Here is a 20,854-nt window from a genome sequence, read left to right on the forward strand (position 1 = left end):
TTACACACCCCTGTGGTGTTTTTTTTCCGATTAGGGTAGTGAGCTTGTGTACAGCTCATTTTGTCTAGTGCTAATGTATGGATTCAGATTTCAACCATATATAGCGCAGGCAAGGCCTGCACTATGTGTTGTATACATAAACCTCCAAATACAGTGCGGAATATAGGATATTAACATGGTGCAAATTATTATGTGTAATCTTTAAAAATGTTTTGAGAAACTGACTTTATAACATTGAATGTGCATATCGGATGATGCAATGTAGCAATGCAGAAAATGAATAATTATGTGCCTGTTGTTTCAGGGATATCAGCGGCCGAGTCATTACATTGCTACCCAAGGTAAGACAATTGGCAATTTTCACAGCTCTAATGGTTTTTAGTTAAAGATTTTTGCCAGCTCCCACGTGTGTTAGGAAATTTGTGCAGACAAAAAGGCTGTTTGCTGATATACAGAGATATGTGCTACTTACTGTAGTAGATAGATGTGAATTCTGCTAATAATAATAAAAAAAAAAAAGATTGTGCTTTATGAGAGCGCTTTCACTTCCATGTTCCTGACACCAAGCTTTTCCATCTCTCAAGCAGTAGGGGATTTCAGGCAATCCCTACAAGAGCAAATTAGTGCAGGTCCTATTATTATTGAAAATTGTATTAATCGCAATACCCAATATTTTAACTCCTCTAAATGCAGGTTTTCAATTCCAGTTCTCAGGATCTTCCTCGCTGTGTAAACCATTAAGTTCTTCCCAAATGGCCATAATAGTCATAGTTATGTATGGATGAATATTTCTTTATATAGCACACACATATTACTCAGTACAGAGACTATTTAGTCATTAATATCAAACCCGGCCTTACCTTGAATATTATCTGTTAACTTCTAATGTTCTCTGCTCACGTTACAGGCCCAGTTCATGAAACAGTCTATGATTTCTGGAGAATGGTGTGGCAAGAACAGTCTGCCTGCATCGTTATGGTTACAAACCTAGTGGAAGTTGGCAGGGTATGGGTATACACTTTCAACTTTCTTGGGTATATGGTCCTGTCATGTAAAACTGGGAGTGAAAATTAAAAATTTGTATATTTTTTTTCTATTTATATTTGTTATGGCTGCAGGTGAAATGTTACAAATATTGGCCTGACGATACTGAAGTCTATGCAGATTTTAAAGTGACATGTGTAGAAGTGGAACCACTGGCTGAGTATGTGATCCGTACATTCACCCTCGAAAGGGTAAGATTTCAAAGAACTTTTATGTCCTCTTCTATGTACCTATGTGGTGCACACCTGACATTGTTTCATTAAACCAGAGTTTATTTTATTTTAATTTATTATCAGTTATTTATATAGCGCACGCATATTCCGCAGCGCTTTACAGAGAGAATATTTGGCCATTCACATCTGTCCATGCCCCAGTGGAGCTTACAATCTATATTCCCTACCACATGCTCACACACATACACACTTATGGTCAATTTTGGGGGAGCCGATTAACCTGCCAGTATAGTTTTGGAGTGTGGGAGGAAACCGGAGTACCCGGAGGAAACCCACGCAAGCACAGGGAGAATATACAAACTCCACACGGTCACGGTGGGAATTGAACCCATGACCTCATTGCTGTGAGGCAGTAACGCTAACCATTACACCGTCTGTGCTGCCCAGTCGTCATGGTCACAGCAACAGCATGTAATGTGGCAGTGTAGACGAGGGTCACAATTCACGTCATAATGGAAATGTAGAAGTTACTAGGTATCAGTAATAACCCTTTCAGACAGGAAATTGTCGAAATCACGGCGCTTACCTGGCATTTGCGTGCCGGGTTGTTTTGCCAGTCCCTGTCTGTACCCCTCTTCAGACAGAAAAGCAAATTACCGGGTCAAACATTTCAACCCGGTAATTTGTTGATTAACACGGGTATTTCTTCTGTCTGAAAGGGTCAACCCAGGTCGAAATTCCTGGGTCTCCGACCCTAGTAAATTCCTGGGTCTCCGACCCTAGTAAATTCCTGGGTGGAAGTCCCAGGATTTTCGACTTGGGTTGACCCTTTCAGACAGAAAAAGGACCTGTGTTGATCTGCAAATTACCGGGTTGAAATGTTTGACCCGGCAATTTGTTTTTTTGTCTGGTATGAGAGGTATTAGTTGTTTAAGAACCTTGTGGGGCACTAAAGCTTATAGAAGGGTGTCTACCTTTGCTACATATCTGCTAATTTACTGTGCTATTCACTTTTACAGTATGACAGTTGAACCATAAGTGAATGTTTGGATCTGGGCTACATTGAAATTCTGTTCCTATTTTGTGTTTTCTTTGAAGAGGCTGAAACTTTTCCAACCCTAAAACATACAACAAGCCTACATTATGCACATCATTCAGAGTTGGACATAAATGCAATTAGAGGCCTTTTTAGCCACAAGTTGCTGTTTTTTGTTTAGTGCATGTGTCTTTTCGTGTTGCTTGTCTTTTTGCCATGGCAACCCACACTCAAGTTGCACTTACTACTCCCTGTGCCAAGGGAGCTGGAATGGAATCGGTATGATTTACCGCCGGACGCATGTCTGGCGGTTGGGATCCCGACACCAACATCCCGGCAGCAGTGGAAATCCCGATCGTCCTCAGGTAAGTATTAGCTAACTTAATTCTACACCCTAACCCTCCCTTAGGGGTGCCTAACCCTACCTCCCCACCAGTACATAACCATGATCCCCCCTCTAAATGCCTAAACCTAACCCCCCCTTCCCCGCTGCCTAAACCTATCCTCCCGGGGGGTGCCTAACCCTAAGTCTCCACCAGGAACCCTAAACCTAACCCCCCCCCACCCCCGTGACTATCCGCGCCCGGCGTCCCTTCAATTGGGATGCCGTGCGTCGGGCTCCCGGCGTATGTCTAATGACTCCTGTCTTTAGACCCTTGCCGGGATATGACAGTCGGGAAGCCGGCTGTCGGGATTAGGTCCGCCGGCTTCCCGACTGCATACCGCTGGAGCAATGGTTGGAGAGAGTGTAGATACAGTCAAAGTGTAGTAAGGGTGCTTCAAAGCAAAATGCACCCCAGGACGGCACAGGTGCACTGTTTGGAATGAGATGACTTGTGGGTACTCAGACACTGGTGCAAAAGCTGATGCTGAAAACAGAGATGTCTGGCAATTCAAACATAGCCAACGACTAATATGCACAGTTATGCACCTATAGGGCCTGCTTCAGATATGTAATCCCAATGGTTTTCATACATATCCAATGTTTGTGGGTCTGTGCATTCACAGGACCAGTTCCTCGCATGTGCAGAACGAGTCCTGCATGTTAGCACGCAGTGCCCCCCAAGCCGCAGCATGCTTGACAGTATTCCTGGAAGCACGGGAGTGTCAAGGCCAGGCTCTTCGATGCAGGATGCAGATTTCCTGGCCTCGCAAGTGGCCAGGAGCTGGCCAGCCTGTGTATGCAGCCTGGCTAAAGCAGCAACCCTTGAAGGTGATCCAAACTCATGTCTACGTACGCTGCACTCGGATCGCAGATGCATGCTGGAGGTGTCTAGTTCATACAGACACTTCCTGCTGCACTTGCTTTTTCATTTCTTTTGCATTTAACATGCCCTAGGTAACTTAGGTACTTATCTACATTTTCCTGCCTTTTACTGTAATGGATATGAATTGTGTAGTGTAAGTTTCACCACCTTTTGTATTCACAGTGAAGACACACTTCCTCTTGTATTCCCGGCGTATCTGTCCTGTTACTTGCAAGGGGAGGGTAGCACATTTGCTACCTACAGTATGCATAGTTGGAAGCATCTTGTGTTTGTGGCCATCTCAGAATAGTGCTTTTCAATTTTAAATTTACTTCTAGGCACACCTGCTGCGTACCCCTTGTGGCACCATATAAATAAAGGATAATAACAGTAATTTATCATCATATATCAGTATAATTCTGTGCAGTATCATGGACTGCCATGTCATTTATAGTGATATAGCACATGATTTATTCAGCGGAAAGGCTTATGAATGCCCCCCTGCCCTCTATCTGAACTGTGCTCAGAAATATGCTTAAAAGTTACTTAACTTACAGTTTAAAGGGATTGTTGTTTAACATTTTCTAAGACAAAAATGTCTGATTTATTATAAGAAAATAGAATAGGATAATGTAAATTTATTTTTTCAAGTAATATTTTGCTCTAAAACTGAGCTGCACAGCGGCTGTGTTATTTACATAATATACTCATTAAAAATACTTAAATGTTGTGTTCTCACTGTATGTAGTATATATAGAATAAGCAAATCTCTTAAGCAGTTTGTTGCATAATTATACCTTTTCAGTAATTTAATACATATTTTGTTTAGGAAATCAAACTGATTGTCGGTAATAAAACCCATTGAACAGTGAAATAAACACTTTTCTAAGCAAACATTACGGTTTAGGTTATAAGCCTTTTAATGAGGAATTGGGTAATTTAAAACCTAGATTCCAAGTACAATTATACTGTACTAAGTAATAATCTTATCTTCAGAAATGTGATCTATGGAGATCAAGAAACTGAGAATTGGTGAAATCCTAGTATATTTTAACTATCCTGCAGTATGGCTTTATGCTTAAATCTGTATTTACTTTAGTGGCACACCGTAGCAATATAAGTTTCTGACTTATAGTGTGATTAAGTTGATGAAGTGATCTTGATGCATCTTGCTGTAGAAATGTTCTCCCATCATACTACTGAAATCGTTAACTGGGTATTATACTGAAACAGAAAACCACTTTTTAATTTTTCTTCAGAGTAATATTGGTGTTCTTATCACTAAAAATTGCTTGCTTTCTCCTTAGTCAAATAATGCACGCAAAACATGGTCAGTCAAAAAATTGATTTAAAGAAAAAAAATAAAAGTCTTAACAAAAATTTCCCAAAACCAACATTAAGCAGCGAATTCCAAAGCTATATGTTTCTGTTCATTTTGATAAAGGCAAATACATAATATATGTAGATATATGTTGCTTATATTTTGAACATGTTTCCATGCTTCGCTTCTGTCTTAATAAACCTTGAAGCACCACAATTCCCATCATTGAATGTCTACCAAGTTTTTATTTTTTTAATCTTTTGCTTTTTCTTTTCCTTCTTTATTATTTTTCTGGCAGTTCAAATACTCCTTTATAATGACAAGCCTTAGCTTGTGAATTAGTTGATCAAAACAAAACCATCTGATCTAAAAGCACCCAAAGCTATAACTCACTATTAACATTCCCGTTTCTTCCACCAATAAAGAGGCCCATACACGGTGCGATATGCATGCAGGGCACTACCACTAGGCAAACTTAGGCAGCTGCCTAAGAGCGCCGGCCACTTCAGGGCGTTGCTGGATTGATGTGTAGTGTGGACCACACATGAGTGCAGTCCGCACTACACTACTAGTAACAAGCACACAGGTGCCGGCAGCTGTGTGTTTGTTTTAGCAGCCGATGAGCCGGAGCCAGGCTGAAGCTCACTCATGAGCTCCATTTTCCGGCTACCGCAGTGGGTGATGGGAGAGACGTCATGATGTCTCTCCCATCATGCAGAGCAGGCCAGCCCGGGAGAACGCCAGATGGAGGAGCAGATGCCGGAGCTTGGAGTGGAGGTTTTTGGTTTTTGATCCGTGTCTGTCTGGCTGGGGGAGGGGCTACTACTGTGGGCACTGCACACTGGTGGGACCACTACTGGGGGCACTGCCTAGAGGGGGATTACTACTGGGGGCACTGCCTAGAGGGGGATTACTACTGGGGGCACTGCCGAGGGGACTACTACTGGGGGCACTGCTGGGGGGGACTGCTACTGGGGGCACTGCTGGGGGAACTACTACTGGGGGCACTTCACTGGTGGGACCACTACTGGGGGCACTGCATAGGGAGGGTTTACTGCTGGGGCACTGCTGGGGGTGACTACTACTAGGGGCACTGCTGGGGGAGGGCTGCTACTGGGGGATTACTACTGGGGGCACTGCATCGGGTGGGAGACCACTACTGGGATCACTGCATAGTTACTACTGGGGCACTATATAAGGGGCACTGCATAGGTGGGGGGCCACTACTGGGGGCACTGTATAAGGGACACTACTGAGGGCACTGTATAAGGGGCACTGCATGAAGGGACCACTACTGGGGGGCACTGCATAGGTGGGACCACTACTGGGGGCATTGCATAGGGGGTACCACTACTGGGGGGCACTGCATAGGGGGGGCCACTACTGAGAGCACTGTATAAGGGCTTGTGTAGCTATCGAGGGTGGGGTGGGGGTGGAAGCGTAAGGCTGAAGAAATTCCTAGGGTGCCAAGAAACCTTGCACCGGCCCTGGCACCATGCAACGCTTCGGGGGACCTGATGCCCGACATGTCAGGCAGTCCTCACACACGGGGCGATAAGGTGGCCAACCGCACTATATGCTCCCCCCCCCTGCATAGCACCGTATGGGATCGCACATCGCATCCCCAGATCAACTAAACCTGCAGTAAGATTTAGGGGTGCGATGTACAACCCCACGGGTACATGCACTATCCGATATCATGGCCATACACAGTGCGATATAGCAGCCAAATCCTACCAATCCGTCGGATCGGCTGCTTTATCGCACCGTGTATGGGCCGCTTAAGATTTCATTCCAGAACTGACCATCTAAGGACATTTTCAGTTACTCCCTTACTTGTCTCAAACTGTAGTCACAACATAAATCAATCAGAGATAATGTAAATCAAACAATCGTAACTCTTAAATATAACCATGAGTCCATTAAGAATGAAATAGGTAGAATGTTATTAAATGGAGTTTAAAATTAATATGCACAAGAAAGTCTCAATGCTTATTGTATACAAAAAAAAATGCAGAAAAACAGTTGTGACCCCATTTCTAAAAATAAATAGGAATAACAATAAACATAGATAACTCACAGTACTTTTCATCTTATCTGTTGCCTGTGAGAAGGCTATATGTGGACAGCTTCTCAATAGCAGACTGAGGGCGGGTACTAAACTTAAAAAATGTGGTAAAACTCACAAAAATGCAGTTTTCTGCAGTTTTACCGCATTTCTCATATGTACTAAGCATTCTGGTGCTTCGACCCGGTGGGTAACGCCAAAGATGGCATTACCCACTGGGTCGTAGCACTGGAATGCTATCTGCTTCTTTTCGGGACGCCCTCTGAGAGGGATCCAATCGCATCCCTCCCAGCTTCCCCTGTGGAGCGGGCATCCTTCTGCGCATGTGCAGAAGGATGCCAGAGGGACTTCTGAGTCATAAACCCGGAAGTCCCTCTATCGCAAAGGACATCTCTAACCAGGAGAGCTGCCCTTTGTGCCTTTCTAGGTACATACCGGTGAAATTATCGCTGGTATGTAAGGCATCATGAATGCGATGCTTTGTTCATCCCGCCCTATCTACCAAAGAATGACAATTTTCTAACATCATGTTAGCATATATAAACATTTGATTCTTGCCCTCCCCAAAAAATCCTTTGCTGTGAGGTTACTGAAAGAAGAGTGCTGTATGGTAATCAGCTATCCTGTTAATGCTTTTTGTTTAAAGCAAATTCTGACCAGAAATTCTATATCAGGGTGTCTTTCTCTAGGAGCATGTTAGACATATTATATACACAAAGGGCGGAATTCAATTGTTTCCAGCCCCCATCGCGCCCAACGGAGCTATTCAATTGTGGCTCCTGTTGGGGCGCGATCAGCTGCCAGCCCCAGAGGGGTGCGAGCTGAAATTGGTGAAAAGTGACCTATTTGGGCGCCCAAATGGCACTTTTCGTGATCGCGCCCAGCACTTTGGTCGTGGTTAGCCAATTTACGCAGCTAAACCCGAACACTTTGGGCGTGATCAGCGAGAAAAGCTGGAACAATTGCATAGCAGCCCGCGATCTCCTGTCACTTTAGACAGGAGTTGCGGGCCGCGAAAACAATCGAAACCCGCCCAAAGTATAGTTTATACACACACACACACATGAAAATCATTATGATAAATGCATTCCTTTGGATGATACTTTTCACTATCGGGCTCTTATTTATTGATGATATTCTAATTGGCTCATTATCCTGTTTCCATACACTATACAGTGGTCTCCCCAAGTAAGTATATGAAAGATTATGTTTTGACGTATGGGATTTTCTTACAATATGTACTTTATGTGGCCATGGTAGCGACCACAAATAATTTGTATATTCACATCTGGGCTGTGCCATGACATGCTGATCTGATCTTGTGGCTGGGTGCCAGGCATCTCCAAAATATAACCCAGCTATGGGTATGCAGTCATATAGTCGATTTAATGATCTTGATGACATTCTGAATTGCGAGACGCACACACACACTTTATGAATGTCGACATGGCCAGTGTCCATGCAGTATTCAGAACCCCAGCTATGTAACAGGCAAAGGTACTTTTTTTAAATTCAGCATTCGTTAACCCCTGGCTTTCTTACACAGAAATGTGACATTAGGTCATTTTGATCACCTTGATCAGTAAATTAATTAAAAAGTTTATCCTTTGTGCTATAATTGATTTATTGTGTTATTTAATTATTTTATGATTTAGATTAAGATATGAACACATTTAAGGTCACATTTATACAGGAAATTATAAAGGTTCACAATCTGTCTATTACATCTGTGTTTCTGTAACAGTTTGTATATGAATGTATTATTTCTCATGGTTGTATTTTAATCATGCAATAAAATTTAGCATTTGCGTTACTTTAAGTTAAAAAATATATAATTTTAATTACTCGTACGTTCAGCTCTAATTTCTTATGGGTACACCATGAGACATTGTTGTTGGTGTACTATACACCCATAAATATATATAATTAGCTCATTATTGTATGTGTATGAATTGTTTATTTGCAGAGAGGATATAATGAAATCAGAGAAGTGAAGCAGTTCCACTTTACTGGTTGGCCTGATCATGGAGTACCCTATCATGCTACTGGACTTCTGTCCTTTATTAGAAGAGTGAAGTTGTCTAACCCACCAAGTGCTGGTCCCATTGTGGTTCACTGCAGGTTTGTCTTGTTTTTGCCATTTTTAAGTTTTTGCTGTACACTGTATATTTTCTTATTTAGCTTATAGAATTGCAAGGGAATGTAGTTATAGTACCGGAAGCCCAACCCGGGACTAAAGAAAATTAGACGCCTATCTTTATCCCGACAGCAGGCATTCCGAACGAAGGTAAGCAGGGCTTGTTAAGTCTTAGCCGTGGGGGGAGGGTTAGGCTACGGGGAGGGAGGGTTAGGCACCACCAGGGGGGTTAGGGTTAGGCACCCGCCCCAAGGAGGGTTATTTTTGGGTCGGCAAGGGAGAATTAGGCACTGGGGGGGAGGTTAGGGTTTGGTGCTAGGGGGGAGGGTTAGGGTTAGGCCCTGGGGGGGGGGGGTTAGGGTTAGGTACTAGTAAGGGAAGGTTATTCAGCTGCCTGGATTTTATACCCAACCCAATTGCAAGGTCTAATTCATATAATGCTTATACTGCCAATTATAAGAATAGGTAAAACTTTATTTAGATCTCATATCATTGATGGTTTATTCACAGCATGAAGTGGATAAAGCATAAAGGGCGGTATCCAATTATCAGCGCTAAAGTAGCGATGCCAATTGATCGCAGCTGGGCTATGTTATTAGCCCCGAAGTGCCGCCCGACGCCAGCACTATTCTTGAATATTTTTCCGGTCCTTCTGTGTCTGATGTGTCCCGAAAATAATCCACTATAAGTGCCGTTTTTTCACCCCAAAAAAGGTGAAAACACATATGTCTGTGAGCTAATAGGGGAACCTATGTGTTATCGTGAGATATATCCTGTTATTTTGTTCGAAATAATAGGATAGTGTGAAAAAAATCATTGGCGAAAAACAGGGATAATCAGCAAAAAATCCCAGTTTTTCGCGATTGCAGGGATCCATTCTCTTTTCCCTGTTTATAATACCGAAGGAGGAATTATTTCGTTTTATACATAATTTTCTACAGTCTACCATTTCATACCTCTCAACAGTCCCGAATTGCACTATGGTGATTAGGTGTCTCCTCTGTGTGCAGCAGTTCAGCTGCGATTTACAAAGTGGGAGGCTGTTTGTAGTGTAGCCTAGCACTTCAATAATGTTAATAACTCCTACAGGGGGTTTCGTCATGCCCATTATTACTCGGGGATGTCCCTAGTGGCATTGTGCAGTTATGGGAGGAAGTCTACTTTCTGGAGTGCTGGAACCTCCTGTACATTCTGGGAGAATTGGCAACTGGTGTATGTTAACGTGATGGGTTTTTTTTTTTTTGTGCCATTGGTTACAGGACACAAGCCAATTTCTACCTTGGCCAGCCTAGGCAGTTCTGTAATTACTACCCCCTCTGCCTACACAAACACTTTATAAGTAATGAAAGTAGATATTTTCTCCCATAGCAGATGAGGGCAACCGAGAGCAAGGAATTCCCATACACTGAAAATAATTTGTTAACCTGTGCATGTCAGCTGATATACATAATTTTGGCTTCTGATACAAGTATAAACCTTCCAGCCCCTGCATTCCCTCATCATTCCTTTGTACCTGCAGTCCTGGAAACTGGACTGCCTGAACTACTAAACCTGCTTAGATGCAGAAACATTGAGTAGCTGTGCAGTCAGTCAGCTACAGAGTTGTAATAGAATTAGAGTTGACTGAAAACATATGCAGACAGGATATGAAACTAAGTGGGGTTTCTGGGGAGTGATATCATTTTCAAATATCCTCAGTCTTACCTGAGAAGGAGGAAGTGATGACTGTAATCTGCATTCATAGCTCCCACCTTTGCTTGTCCTTTTTTCTGCAGTAAATTCCTTGATTTTTTTTATTTTTTTTATTTATTCCTCATGTTGCTTTAATGGTTTATACAGGCATAACTATGGAGAATAACTGCCATTTCTGCTAAGTTTATTTATGTTGTCAGTGTGAATCTATTACTTTATTTTAATGATTTTGAACAATTGTTTACAAGTTGTGTCAGTGTCAGGCCTTGCTTAGTGATATCTAAAGATCATACTTACTGGCTTTTTACTGGTGCCCTCCATTATATGCCAGGGGAAGGTGGTGTTGGGGGCTTAGTACCATGAATTACATCATCAGATGCCAGGCCCCCACTGCATAATGCCATGTGGTGAAACTATCCACTATCCTCCAATACCTGGCGCTAATAATAGTAATTAAATTATTAAAGCAGCAATACACCCAAAGAGCTTGTGAGGGCTCACATCACCAGCAATAGATTAAACCGAAAAAAGGTGATGCGCTAATCAAAAAGGGTAATGTTCCCAATATGGCAGAAACAAGAATTCAGGACACCATCTGTTTAAATCAATACATTTTATATTATATGCATCAATATCTAAAAACTAAACATGTATAACTTCTCATTAAAAATGTATAACGCTGCTGACAGAATTTTGCAGAGTAAGATATGGACAGCCTCAAACACGGAAAAAAATTATTAGTTACAATCAGTAACAGACTGTTTCAAAATAATATCAATTTGTCAGTGATGTCACCACACAATATAACATATTACGGAGTCCCGATGATTATGTGCTGGATGGATGAATAAGTCCTCCTATTACGCACATCTTGGGTTTTACTCCTAGTTTGGTGGGAGTCTGGCATTGCAGGAGAGTAGGGAAGATTGTAATGATAGAATTATAGTATGTGAAAAGACAAAAGTGAAAAGCATGTTGTACAGCACATACGAGAAAAAAGTGATTTTTATTTATAGATATCGAAAATGTTAACATTGACATTTAATGCATCAGACAGCCTTCAATTCATTGTCATGTGATTTATAAAATGTCAATTTAAAGTTTGGTACATCTGTATATTTTAGTTGTGTTGTTATTCCAAATTGATTACATGAAGTGAGATAATTGGCCTCACACTGTACACAATGGACTAAGCTGAAACTTTTCTTCCGATATTTTAATTCACAACAACTTTGTAAAGTTCACAGCAAGGATCTTAGCTGCCAGTAAATATGCATGTCGGTTTGTATCGCTGGGCTTGTTTGCAGCCTCTGCTGTAAAGCTGACCATTAACAAACACTTTCCCAGCATTGTACATGTTTCTCCAACTTAGATGTGAACCGTTCATTTCTGCATGTTTAGGTAAACACTGGTGTCATTTCAAGACAATGAGTTGGGTGCTTTAAATAACACAGAAAAACAGTGTTACTTAAATTTATTTGAAGGAAGCGGATGGAGCCTGCACGTCTAATAAATCAGACTGTCGAATGTGCTTCTCCTCTTGTTTTATTCAGACAGTGGTGAAGTGTAAACAAATAGCTCTGCTGAAAAGCTCTTGGTATTGATTTCCCATGATTGAATGCTGAGGCAAGCTGGAGAGTCAAAAGCACAGACCTGTTATCTTCTGCCTGTGCCAAACCTATTAATGAGAACCAGGGGTTGCAAGTCTTACAGTGTATACATTGGATTAAAAGCACCATTTAACCCATTCTGCAACACATTCCACCTATCAACTGGATGCATTAGCTGACTTCGATACTGATCCCACCCCCTTCAATAAAGAAAGGGTATAGTTTATTTGGCCTTGGGGTTATTTTTTTTTTTAAACTTTAATTACAAAATTAAAAATCTATCCGTTTTATATACCTTACATGATGAAAGGAAAATGTACCATGGTCCAATCAGAACACTCCCACCTACATAGAAACACTTGGGAGGTCTGCTCTTCCAGACTTTCCGATTTGAGAAATTGAAGCTAAGAATTGGAGCCAATATGTACAGTCACCAGGAAACCACATATACAGTATTTGTAATGAGCTCCGTATATATCCCATACTCAACCCAAAATGACTCCTCTATTTCCAACCTTGACCATCACTTTTAAATAATTGCTCTCCCCAGATCTTGCTATGTGGCTGAGCCAGGCAGTGTTATGCTCCTGTTATTGAGCCATTCTATGCTGTACACTACCCACATAATATGCCTTTTATTATAGGCTACCGTTTGAGCTCCAGACCTCAAGAAGTCTTCCATCAGTAACAATTGTAATCCTCCGTTTGCTTGTTAATAAGGTGGCCATAATTACTCTAGAAAAGGTACCATTGGCATGGCCTGAGTGAAATACTATAAACTGTAAACATTTCTAATTGTAAGGTATATGTATTGTATATTTTCACTCATCACTTGTGTTATTGCATACAGATTTTAATAGTGTTGTTTCTCTCCACCTTTCAGCGCTGGCGCTGGCCGCACCGGCTGTTACATAGTTATTGACATCATGCTAGACATGGCTGAGCGGGAAGGTGTGGTAGACATTTATAACTGTGTGAAAGCTTTACGCTCTCGGCGCATCAACATGGTCCAAACAGAGGTAATTAAATAACTTGTTTACTATTTTCATCATTCCAGTTACATTTTAGAAATGCAATGATATTGTATAATACAGTTACAAAAACAAAAACATTTACTTATTGGAGATGAGGTTAGGGAACAGTGCAGTGATGAGGAGCACTGAAAGGTATGTCTGATTGTGACCTTGTATCTGTGTACAATAAAAAGTACTTTTTATGTGCTACTTTATATTAAAAGTACGGTAGTAAATCCATCTTTTTGAATATATGGAATTATTCCGTTTTTAAGGGGCCTATTCATCATCACTTAATTTTTAGAAAAGCAGGTGAAAATTGTAAAAATAAAGTTTTCGGGCCATTCATCAAGAAGGTAAAGCAGGAGATAACACAGATATCTCATACTTACCTACCTCTGGTGGAATGGCCTGCTGTCCCCATACACTAGTATGGGGACAGAATTCATCAAGCTCCAAAAATATCATATTTTCGGAGCTTCGTTGCGGGCGCATTCGCCATCTTCAGATGGCGAATTTTCCCGCTCTGGGCTCGCGAAGAGGGATCCAAAAGCGTCTATCCGGCTCCTTATGCAGGACATCGGGGCTCTAGTGTGCATGTGAGACCTGTAGGTCACGCATGCGCACTAGCGTCACTGCTCCAAAAGGTGCAAAGATTCACTACTCCTTTCGTAACAGTGATGCACTTCGGGGAGAGAGAGATGATTTTCAGGTCAGCTGTCTCTGCGCCGGAAGAGTAATGAATTGCTCTGGCGCTCGCATCGAATTAGAATGTTTATTATCGGGGTCCGTTCATCATGGATAGACCCATTATGTTAGTTCTAACAGGTACTTGTCTGGATACATATTGCTCAACATTAACTACCATATCTTATTGTATTTATTAGGGCGTCATTTTGAAAGTCAGCTGTTTTTCAATGCTTCTTTCTTCGTGCTAATGGTACATGCTTTTACATGGTTAATCAGTACTCGGGTTGATTTATGTAAATATTGTAAAATGTGATAAAATACAGTATGTTCTATGATTTAAAATTTTATAGTTCTAAATCAGTGTTCAAATTATGTAGTAGTGAGGGGTTCGGTATATTTTGTCGACATTAATCATGTCGACACAGATGAAATATCAATATTTACAATGTTGACAAAACGTTCCTGGTGATGTCTTCTGGTCCAGCAGTCAGCTGATTGTGACTGCTGGCTGATCCTGCTGTGAGTATTGGTAAACCCTTAACCCTCCCTCTGGTCCTTAACTCTAACTTCCCCTCTCACAGCCTAACCGTAACTCTCCACTGCTGCAACCTAACCCTCCGGTCCATGCAGAATGTCATCATTTCACATGTGGACATGTTCACTAACGGCATTTCAACAATATCGGCATCTTAACTGTCGACATTGTAGTTCCGACATTATGATAGTTGACGTAAATCTCTCCATTAATACTGCATCCCAGTAGTGAAAACCTTAGATTGTAATTACTGCTGAGGTGACAGCCATTTGGATCAGCAGAGCTATGTGGTTTTTTTTTTTATTCAGTTATTTTCAGTAACTGACAAAAGTTTCCAGTTAAACAAAAATGATGACACTTAATCTGACCTTACTTGTAATATTGCTGTATCTATCTTTCTATTGCCTGCTATATCTATACAGGAGCAGTATATTTTCATCCATGATGCCATTCTGGAAGCGTGCTTATGTGGGGAAACTGCCATACCTGTCTGTGAATTTAAAGCCGCATACTTTGACATGATCAGAATAGACTCACAGACCAACTCATCACATCTCAAAGATGAATTCCAGGTATTATCAGTATGTATTCTAGGTTTATCTCTCTTTTGAAATGTACCATTCATAAGTATTTCTAATGTATGTTTCTTGTCATTTTGCAGCATGCTGACACTTGTTTATCAGCTTAGAAAAAAAATGACTAAACATTATACATAATCACATCATCATCTTTCCATATTCTGCTTTCTTTACATAGTGCCAATAAAATATGTAGCTTAGAAGTTATTCATGTTTTCTAATGCATGTTTATCTGATGGGGTACTTCCCGCCTGTCTTCGGATGCATACTGCGGTATGTACCTAGAATATCGCAAAGGACAGCTCTCCCGATAAGAGCTGTTCTTTGCGATGGCTCCAGTCAGAGTGACTTCCAGGTTTAACACCCAGATTCCCTCTGACGTCCTGAAGGTGGCGAGGGACAAAGCAATTTGTACATATGGGGAATGCGGTAAAACCCACAGAAACTTAATTTTTCGTGGGTTTTATCGTGTTTTCCGATTTAGTTAATCTCGGCCTTAGTGTTTGAAGGTGGCAAATACATAGGGCCATATGCAATTAGATGCGGAAAACCATGATTTTGTGATGATTTCTCACACGTGCAAACTTTTTGCACAAAATGCGTATCATGCAGTCCAATTTCCGGAGTTTTCGCATGTGCAAATTCTCCATAGACTAATAACCAGCGAAAGGTTTTCTCCATCTCAGAGCAGGTGAAAACTTGGGCAAAACCCCTATTTTGGGCTAAAAATATGGGGACCCCTTCCTAATGACAAACTAGGCAAAAATATTTTTTTAATTAGCTTAATTTGGCTAATAGTCGCACGTAATTTTTGGGTTGAAAAATGTTAAAGGGTTTGAAAATGGGTTTACAGTAGTCAGTCTGTTTTTTGGGTGGGCTGTATGAATGGGACATGTGTTTTAAACATTGCAGGTGGTTGCACCAGGTGTATTTTTAAAAAATTTAAAAGTGCACTTTTTTGACAGAAAAAAGTGGCACATTCGTGCAAAGGGTGCAAAAATTTTGCACATGAGAAAACTTAAGGTTTTCGTGTCTAATTGGATATGGCCCATAATGCCATAAAATGAATGAGGAGACATCTATATTTGTGCGATTTTTTTTTTTGCTAAAATATTTTTGTAATTAAATTACCATTTGAATATAGACTGTGTAAATAAACAGGTTTTTGTTTTTTCATTTTCATAAAAAAAAAATATATATATATATTTTTTAAATGAATCTGGGTTTAATAAAAATGCATAAGCTTATAATACTACTATAGTTAAGAGACCTCCTTTAAAGACAACTTATTTAGAAAGCAGATATTATCTTTTTGTCATCAGTACAGACAGTACTTTCTTCAGACTGTTCCCCTCCTCTCATACCCCCATAGTCCCCTTCCCTTCACAATGTGCTTTTTTTTTACTTCCATGCATGTAACAGGCAGTGTTCCATTTCAGCTAATTGTTTTACATATCAAATATAACCCTCAGAATCATGTGATTTTTATCTAGGAAAGCAATATCGCGTTAAGGTATTTGCCAGTAAAGTTAATTGTTAGCAGTATAGATTATATAGTTAATTTACAATGTGTTCTTATGTAAACCTGTGATAAAATCCATATTATACACAACAGTTACTTGCTTAGAAAATTATTGCAGATGTGGCTGTTTCTAAAAGGAAAAAAAGTTGATCAGTGGACAGTGTTGTGTTTCTAATGAATTTCTCTCCCGCAGACTCTGAATTCTGTGACCCCAAGACTACAAGCCGAGGATTGCAGTATAGCCTGCTTGCCAAGGAACCATGAGAAGAACCGCTTCATGGACCTGCTGCCGCCTGACAGATGTCTGCCTTTCTTAATTACCATAGATGGGGAGAGCAGCAATTACATCAATGCAGCCCTTATGGATGTAAGGAGACCATCTCTGTGTGTAGAAGACAAGCGTAGTTAAGCCTGTTCCAGTGTGATTGATGTACCTGTGCTGCAAAATATTCCAAAATAAATAGGATATTATTGGGCAGTAATTAAAGCCCTGTTGCAGTTGGTTAAAATTGGATTTTCATGACATATTGGCAAGTTGTTTGTCACTTCCAGGGTTCACCCCTTGTGGGAATGATAGTTTCATATGGCCCATTTATTTCCACTCTAGCAATTAATGGAGATGCTAGAAGCGTTCAAGGTTATTAAGACACATTCTGAGTATCGGAAAGCCACTGTGCTTTGTGACTAGCTAACAAAGTGTTTACGTCTTCCAAGAAGTCATTTAGTTGTAATGCAGCCTTTTCTGCTTCTTGTGTTGGTTGCTGTAAGATTTCCAGCTCACATCTGCTCACTGCTGAGGCCAAATATCGCTTAGAGAACAGGCTCGATGATCCAAGCTGTTCTGTTAATGCTGATTGCTTTATACACTCCTTAAAGAGGGTAACTCAAGTACTGCGTATTTAGCCAAAAATAGAAAAAAAACAAGCCATATGCTTTTTAAAATATAGATTAAAAAAATCCTCAATGTCTTTTCAACTAACTAACCCCTATAGTAAACTGCCAACGCCACAGCAGCTTGTATACTTGCTTCCATTTACTGCGACAGGCCATGTTTTGTGGTGTTTACTAAATTCAGCCCACCAGCTCTTCATGCTGAATAATTAATGGAAACATAAAACTGTAAATGGAGACACTAATGAACTACATTAGGCAGAAGATTTTACGTTGTATTTAGCAGAGACATTGCTATTTGTTACATTTAGTGTAATTGGTTAAGTGTTGTGCAGTCTGTGAGAATGAGGTAGAGATTGTAGTGCTGGAAATAATAATGTCAGCGTTTGTGTTTGCTGCATCAGGTTTAGGGGGCAGTGACTTAATCAGATAGCTCAGATCTCACAGTAAATGTCTCCCATTATATGCTTTATGACTCTTTCATAGTACCACAGCCTTATGGTTACTAACATCATTGCTATTTTGCCTGTAGCTGCAAAAGTGTTTGTTTACTAGTGAAAATGGAACACAGATTTGTCATTGTCCTCTGACAGCAAGGAAGCTGTCCAGCTAAAACAAGTAATGGAGTCATTCCAAAACTAAAGCTGCTGTAAGGTGCTATGATTGGCGATCCTGTCCATCTTCCTGGCTTTCTCCTGCTTGTTATTCTAGGAAAGACACTGACTCTCTCACCTTATTTCTTTCCCTCTGCAGAGTTACAGACAGCCAGCTGCCTTCATCGTCACACAACACCCCTTGCCAAACACTGTAAAAGATTTCTGGAGATTAGTCTATGACTACGGATGTTCGTCCTTAGTGATGCTCAATGAGGTGGATTTGACACAGGTCATTTGCTATTTGCATTCGAGAGGACAAAATATATGTGATGATTGAGCTTCAATGAAACATTGTCTCACAAAGTTTGTGTTCTCTTTTTTTGTACAGGGCTGTCCACAGTACTGGCCAGATGAAGGAATGCTGAGGTATGGTCCCATCCAAGTGGAATGCATGTCCTGCTCTATGGACTGTGATGTTATCAACAGAATCTTCAGGATATGCAACCTGACTAGGGTAAAACCTGTTTCACCTTTTTCAATGTTATAGTTGCTGAACTGCAGCGGAACTTTAAAGTTAGAGCAGAATGTGACAGCGACATAATTAGAATGATGTTAAATAAGAGCTGGAAAGTACATGCACAAAACTTATTAATATGCATTACGACTCCTATGATTTTGTTTGTTTGTAAATCAAAATTTGGGATGGATGTTTTACGATTGTGACGTGATTATTATTTTTTTGGTTTTATTGCTATATTGGTTTGTTATTCAATGGGTAAAACATTTTCAGTGCAAAATACTCAATTAAAAAAAATAAAAATTAGATTTTAATGTTAGATATTTAAAGTGTTAATTTTAATTGTCTTTGCTTTGGACAGCCTCAAGAAGGTTATCTGATGGTGCAGCAGTTCCAGTACTTGGGCTGGGCGTCTCACAGGGAGGTGCCAAGTTCTAAAAGATCTTTCCTGAAATTGATTTTGCAAGTTGAAAAATGGCAAGAGGAGTGTGATGAAGGGGAGGGACGCACCATTATTCACTGCCTGTGAGTTCACCTCTAAGAGAAATTTATCTTCACCATGTCAGACCTGGCTCCTAATGGATGTCCTTATTGACCTGGTTTGTTTATCTATGCTTCAAAGTGCAGAATGACACATGGATTTATATATTGTTGCCATATGTCTTTTCTGTGGTGTTATTGTTAGGGTAGCTTTGTACTACTATCACATTGGTTTTCATGATGGCTATTTTTGCCACTAATAGTTTTGGAAAGCCATGAGTAAACTGCTGCAAGAACCCAACTTTAGTATACTGCTGGTTTGTGATAAATATTAATTTCACACATAGCATGCAAACACGTTACACTGTGCTGTAGCCTGTTCCTATTGAAATGTCCTAAAATGCAGAACAATAGCTATATCAATATCAACATTTGCATAATTTTGTATGCTTATGTACTATATATATATAACACTTTGAAATGAGTTGTGAACTTAAATACTACAAGGAAAGCTTCATGCATCAGCTGGAATAAATAACTCTCTTGTTCTATCTAGAAATGGTGGAGGGCGAAGTGGAATGTTCTGTGCCATTAGTATTGTGTGTGAAATGATAAAGAGACAAAACGTAGTGGATGTCTTTCATGCTGTGAAAACACTGCGCAACAGCAAGCCAAACATGGTGGAAATTCCGGTGAGTACGAGTGGGAGGTGTCTACATTAACTTCAGGCTGCTGAAAATGTAGTTAAGACCAGCTAAACTCTTTTATAATTGCCTTATTTTATGTTTTTCTTAGGGCTGATAAAATTGACTAATTAGTTACAATTGTAAAGATTTATCTAGTTATTTATATAGTGCACACATATTCCGCAGCGCTTCACAGAGAATATTTGCCGGTTCACGTCAGTCCCTGCCCCAGTGATGCTTACAATATATATACCATACCACATGTACACATATACACACTATGGCCAATTTTGTTAGGAGCCAATTAACCTACCAGTATATTTTAGGTGTCCAGACTTGTACCCCATATTTGATGTAACAAGTGATATTAAGTGGAAAAATGTAAATGATATCTGTATCTCATGTCCGCAGCAGCCCGCCTCCCACTTCCCCCTTTTATGCATCACGGAATTGTAATAGCATTAGTAGCAGCTGCCAGGCAGCAAGTGGGGTCCTGTACAGCTTACTAGCTGCTAGTATACCTAAATCCATCGCTCTCTCTGATTTCCCTATTTGTTGTAGCATAATTATTATTGTCATTACTGCAACTTAGTTATAAAACCAAATCAATCTGCATTGCCATAAACCCAATATTGTGAGCCATAATGACCTTTCATTTTCTGACTACAATTGTGGTCACTTTTTATTATTACTACTATATTTGCTTTAACTCAGTCATGTAGCTGGCCATGATATAAGGGTGTTCATAAGTAAGTTAGTTACTGGCATTAACTACATTAGAAAACAAAGGATGACTTGGATTTATCTTATTACCAATTACCACTTCCTACTGAGATATGCAAGTAATACATGGGTTAGTACTTCACATTTCCCATAATTACTAGCACGTTTGTGAAGAGTATTTTGAATGTATTTAAAGACATTTGAAGAGCGGTGTAAAGTGGTCAAGTAATACATGGATCATTACCAGAGTGTCTGTCAGAAGGGGAGCCTGTGCAGCTGTCCAGCTGGCTCCTGT

The 20,854-nt window shown here is 40.4% G+C and overlaps 1 protein-coding gene across 7 annotated transcripts in view; it reads left to right on the plus strand.

Annotated features, from left to right (window-relative positions):
* Positions 1–20,854, plus strand: part of PTPRK (protein tyrosine phosphatase receptor type K) — a 437,401-nt gene that overhangs the window by 405,167 nt on the left and 11,380 nt on the right. For 4 of the 7 annotated variants that reach the window (XM_088452086.1, XM_088452102.1, XM_088452097.1 and 1 more), the window contains 11 exons: positions 305–341; positions 908–1,005; positions 1,119–1,235; positions 8,856–9,010; positions 13,212–13,347; positions 14,989–15,138; positions 16,860–17,033; positions 18,311–18,442; positions 18,542–18,667; positions 19,032–19,195; positions 19,707–19,842. In XM_088452086.1, coding sequence (XP_088308212.1) covers positions 305–341; positions 908–1,005; positions 1,119–1,235; positions 8,856–9,010; positions 13,212–13,347; positions 14,989–15,138; positions 16,860–17,033; positions 18,311–18,442; positions 18,542–18,667; positions 19,032–19,195; positions 19,707–19,842 — 1,425 coding nt within the window. Of the gene's footprint in view, positions 1–304; positions 342–907; positions 1,006–1,118; positions 1,236–8,855; positions 9,011–13,211; positions 13,348–14,988; positions 15,148–16,859; positions 17,034–18,310; positions 18,443–18,541; positions 18,668–19,031; positions 19,196–19,706; positions 19,843–20,854 lie in introns of all 7 variants that reach the window. The other 3 variants (XM_088452079.1, XM_088452101.1, XM_088452092.1) reach the window with 1 other exon arrangement.

The sequence above is a fragment of the Taudactylus pleione genome, unplaced genomic scaffold, assembly GCF_031769625.1.
Source record: "Taudactylus pleione unplaced genomic scaffold, aTauple2 ptg000006l, whole genome shotgun sequence".
Lineage (NCBI taxonomy): Eukaryota > Metazoa > Chordata > Amphibia > Anura > Myobatrachidae > Taudactylus > Taudactylus pleione.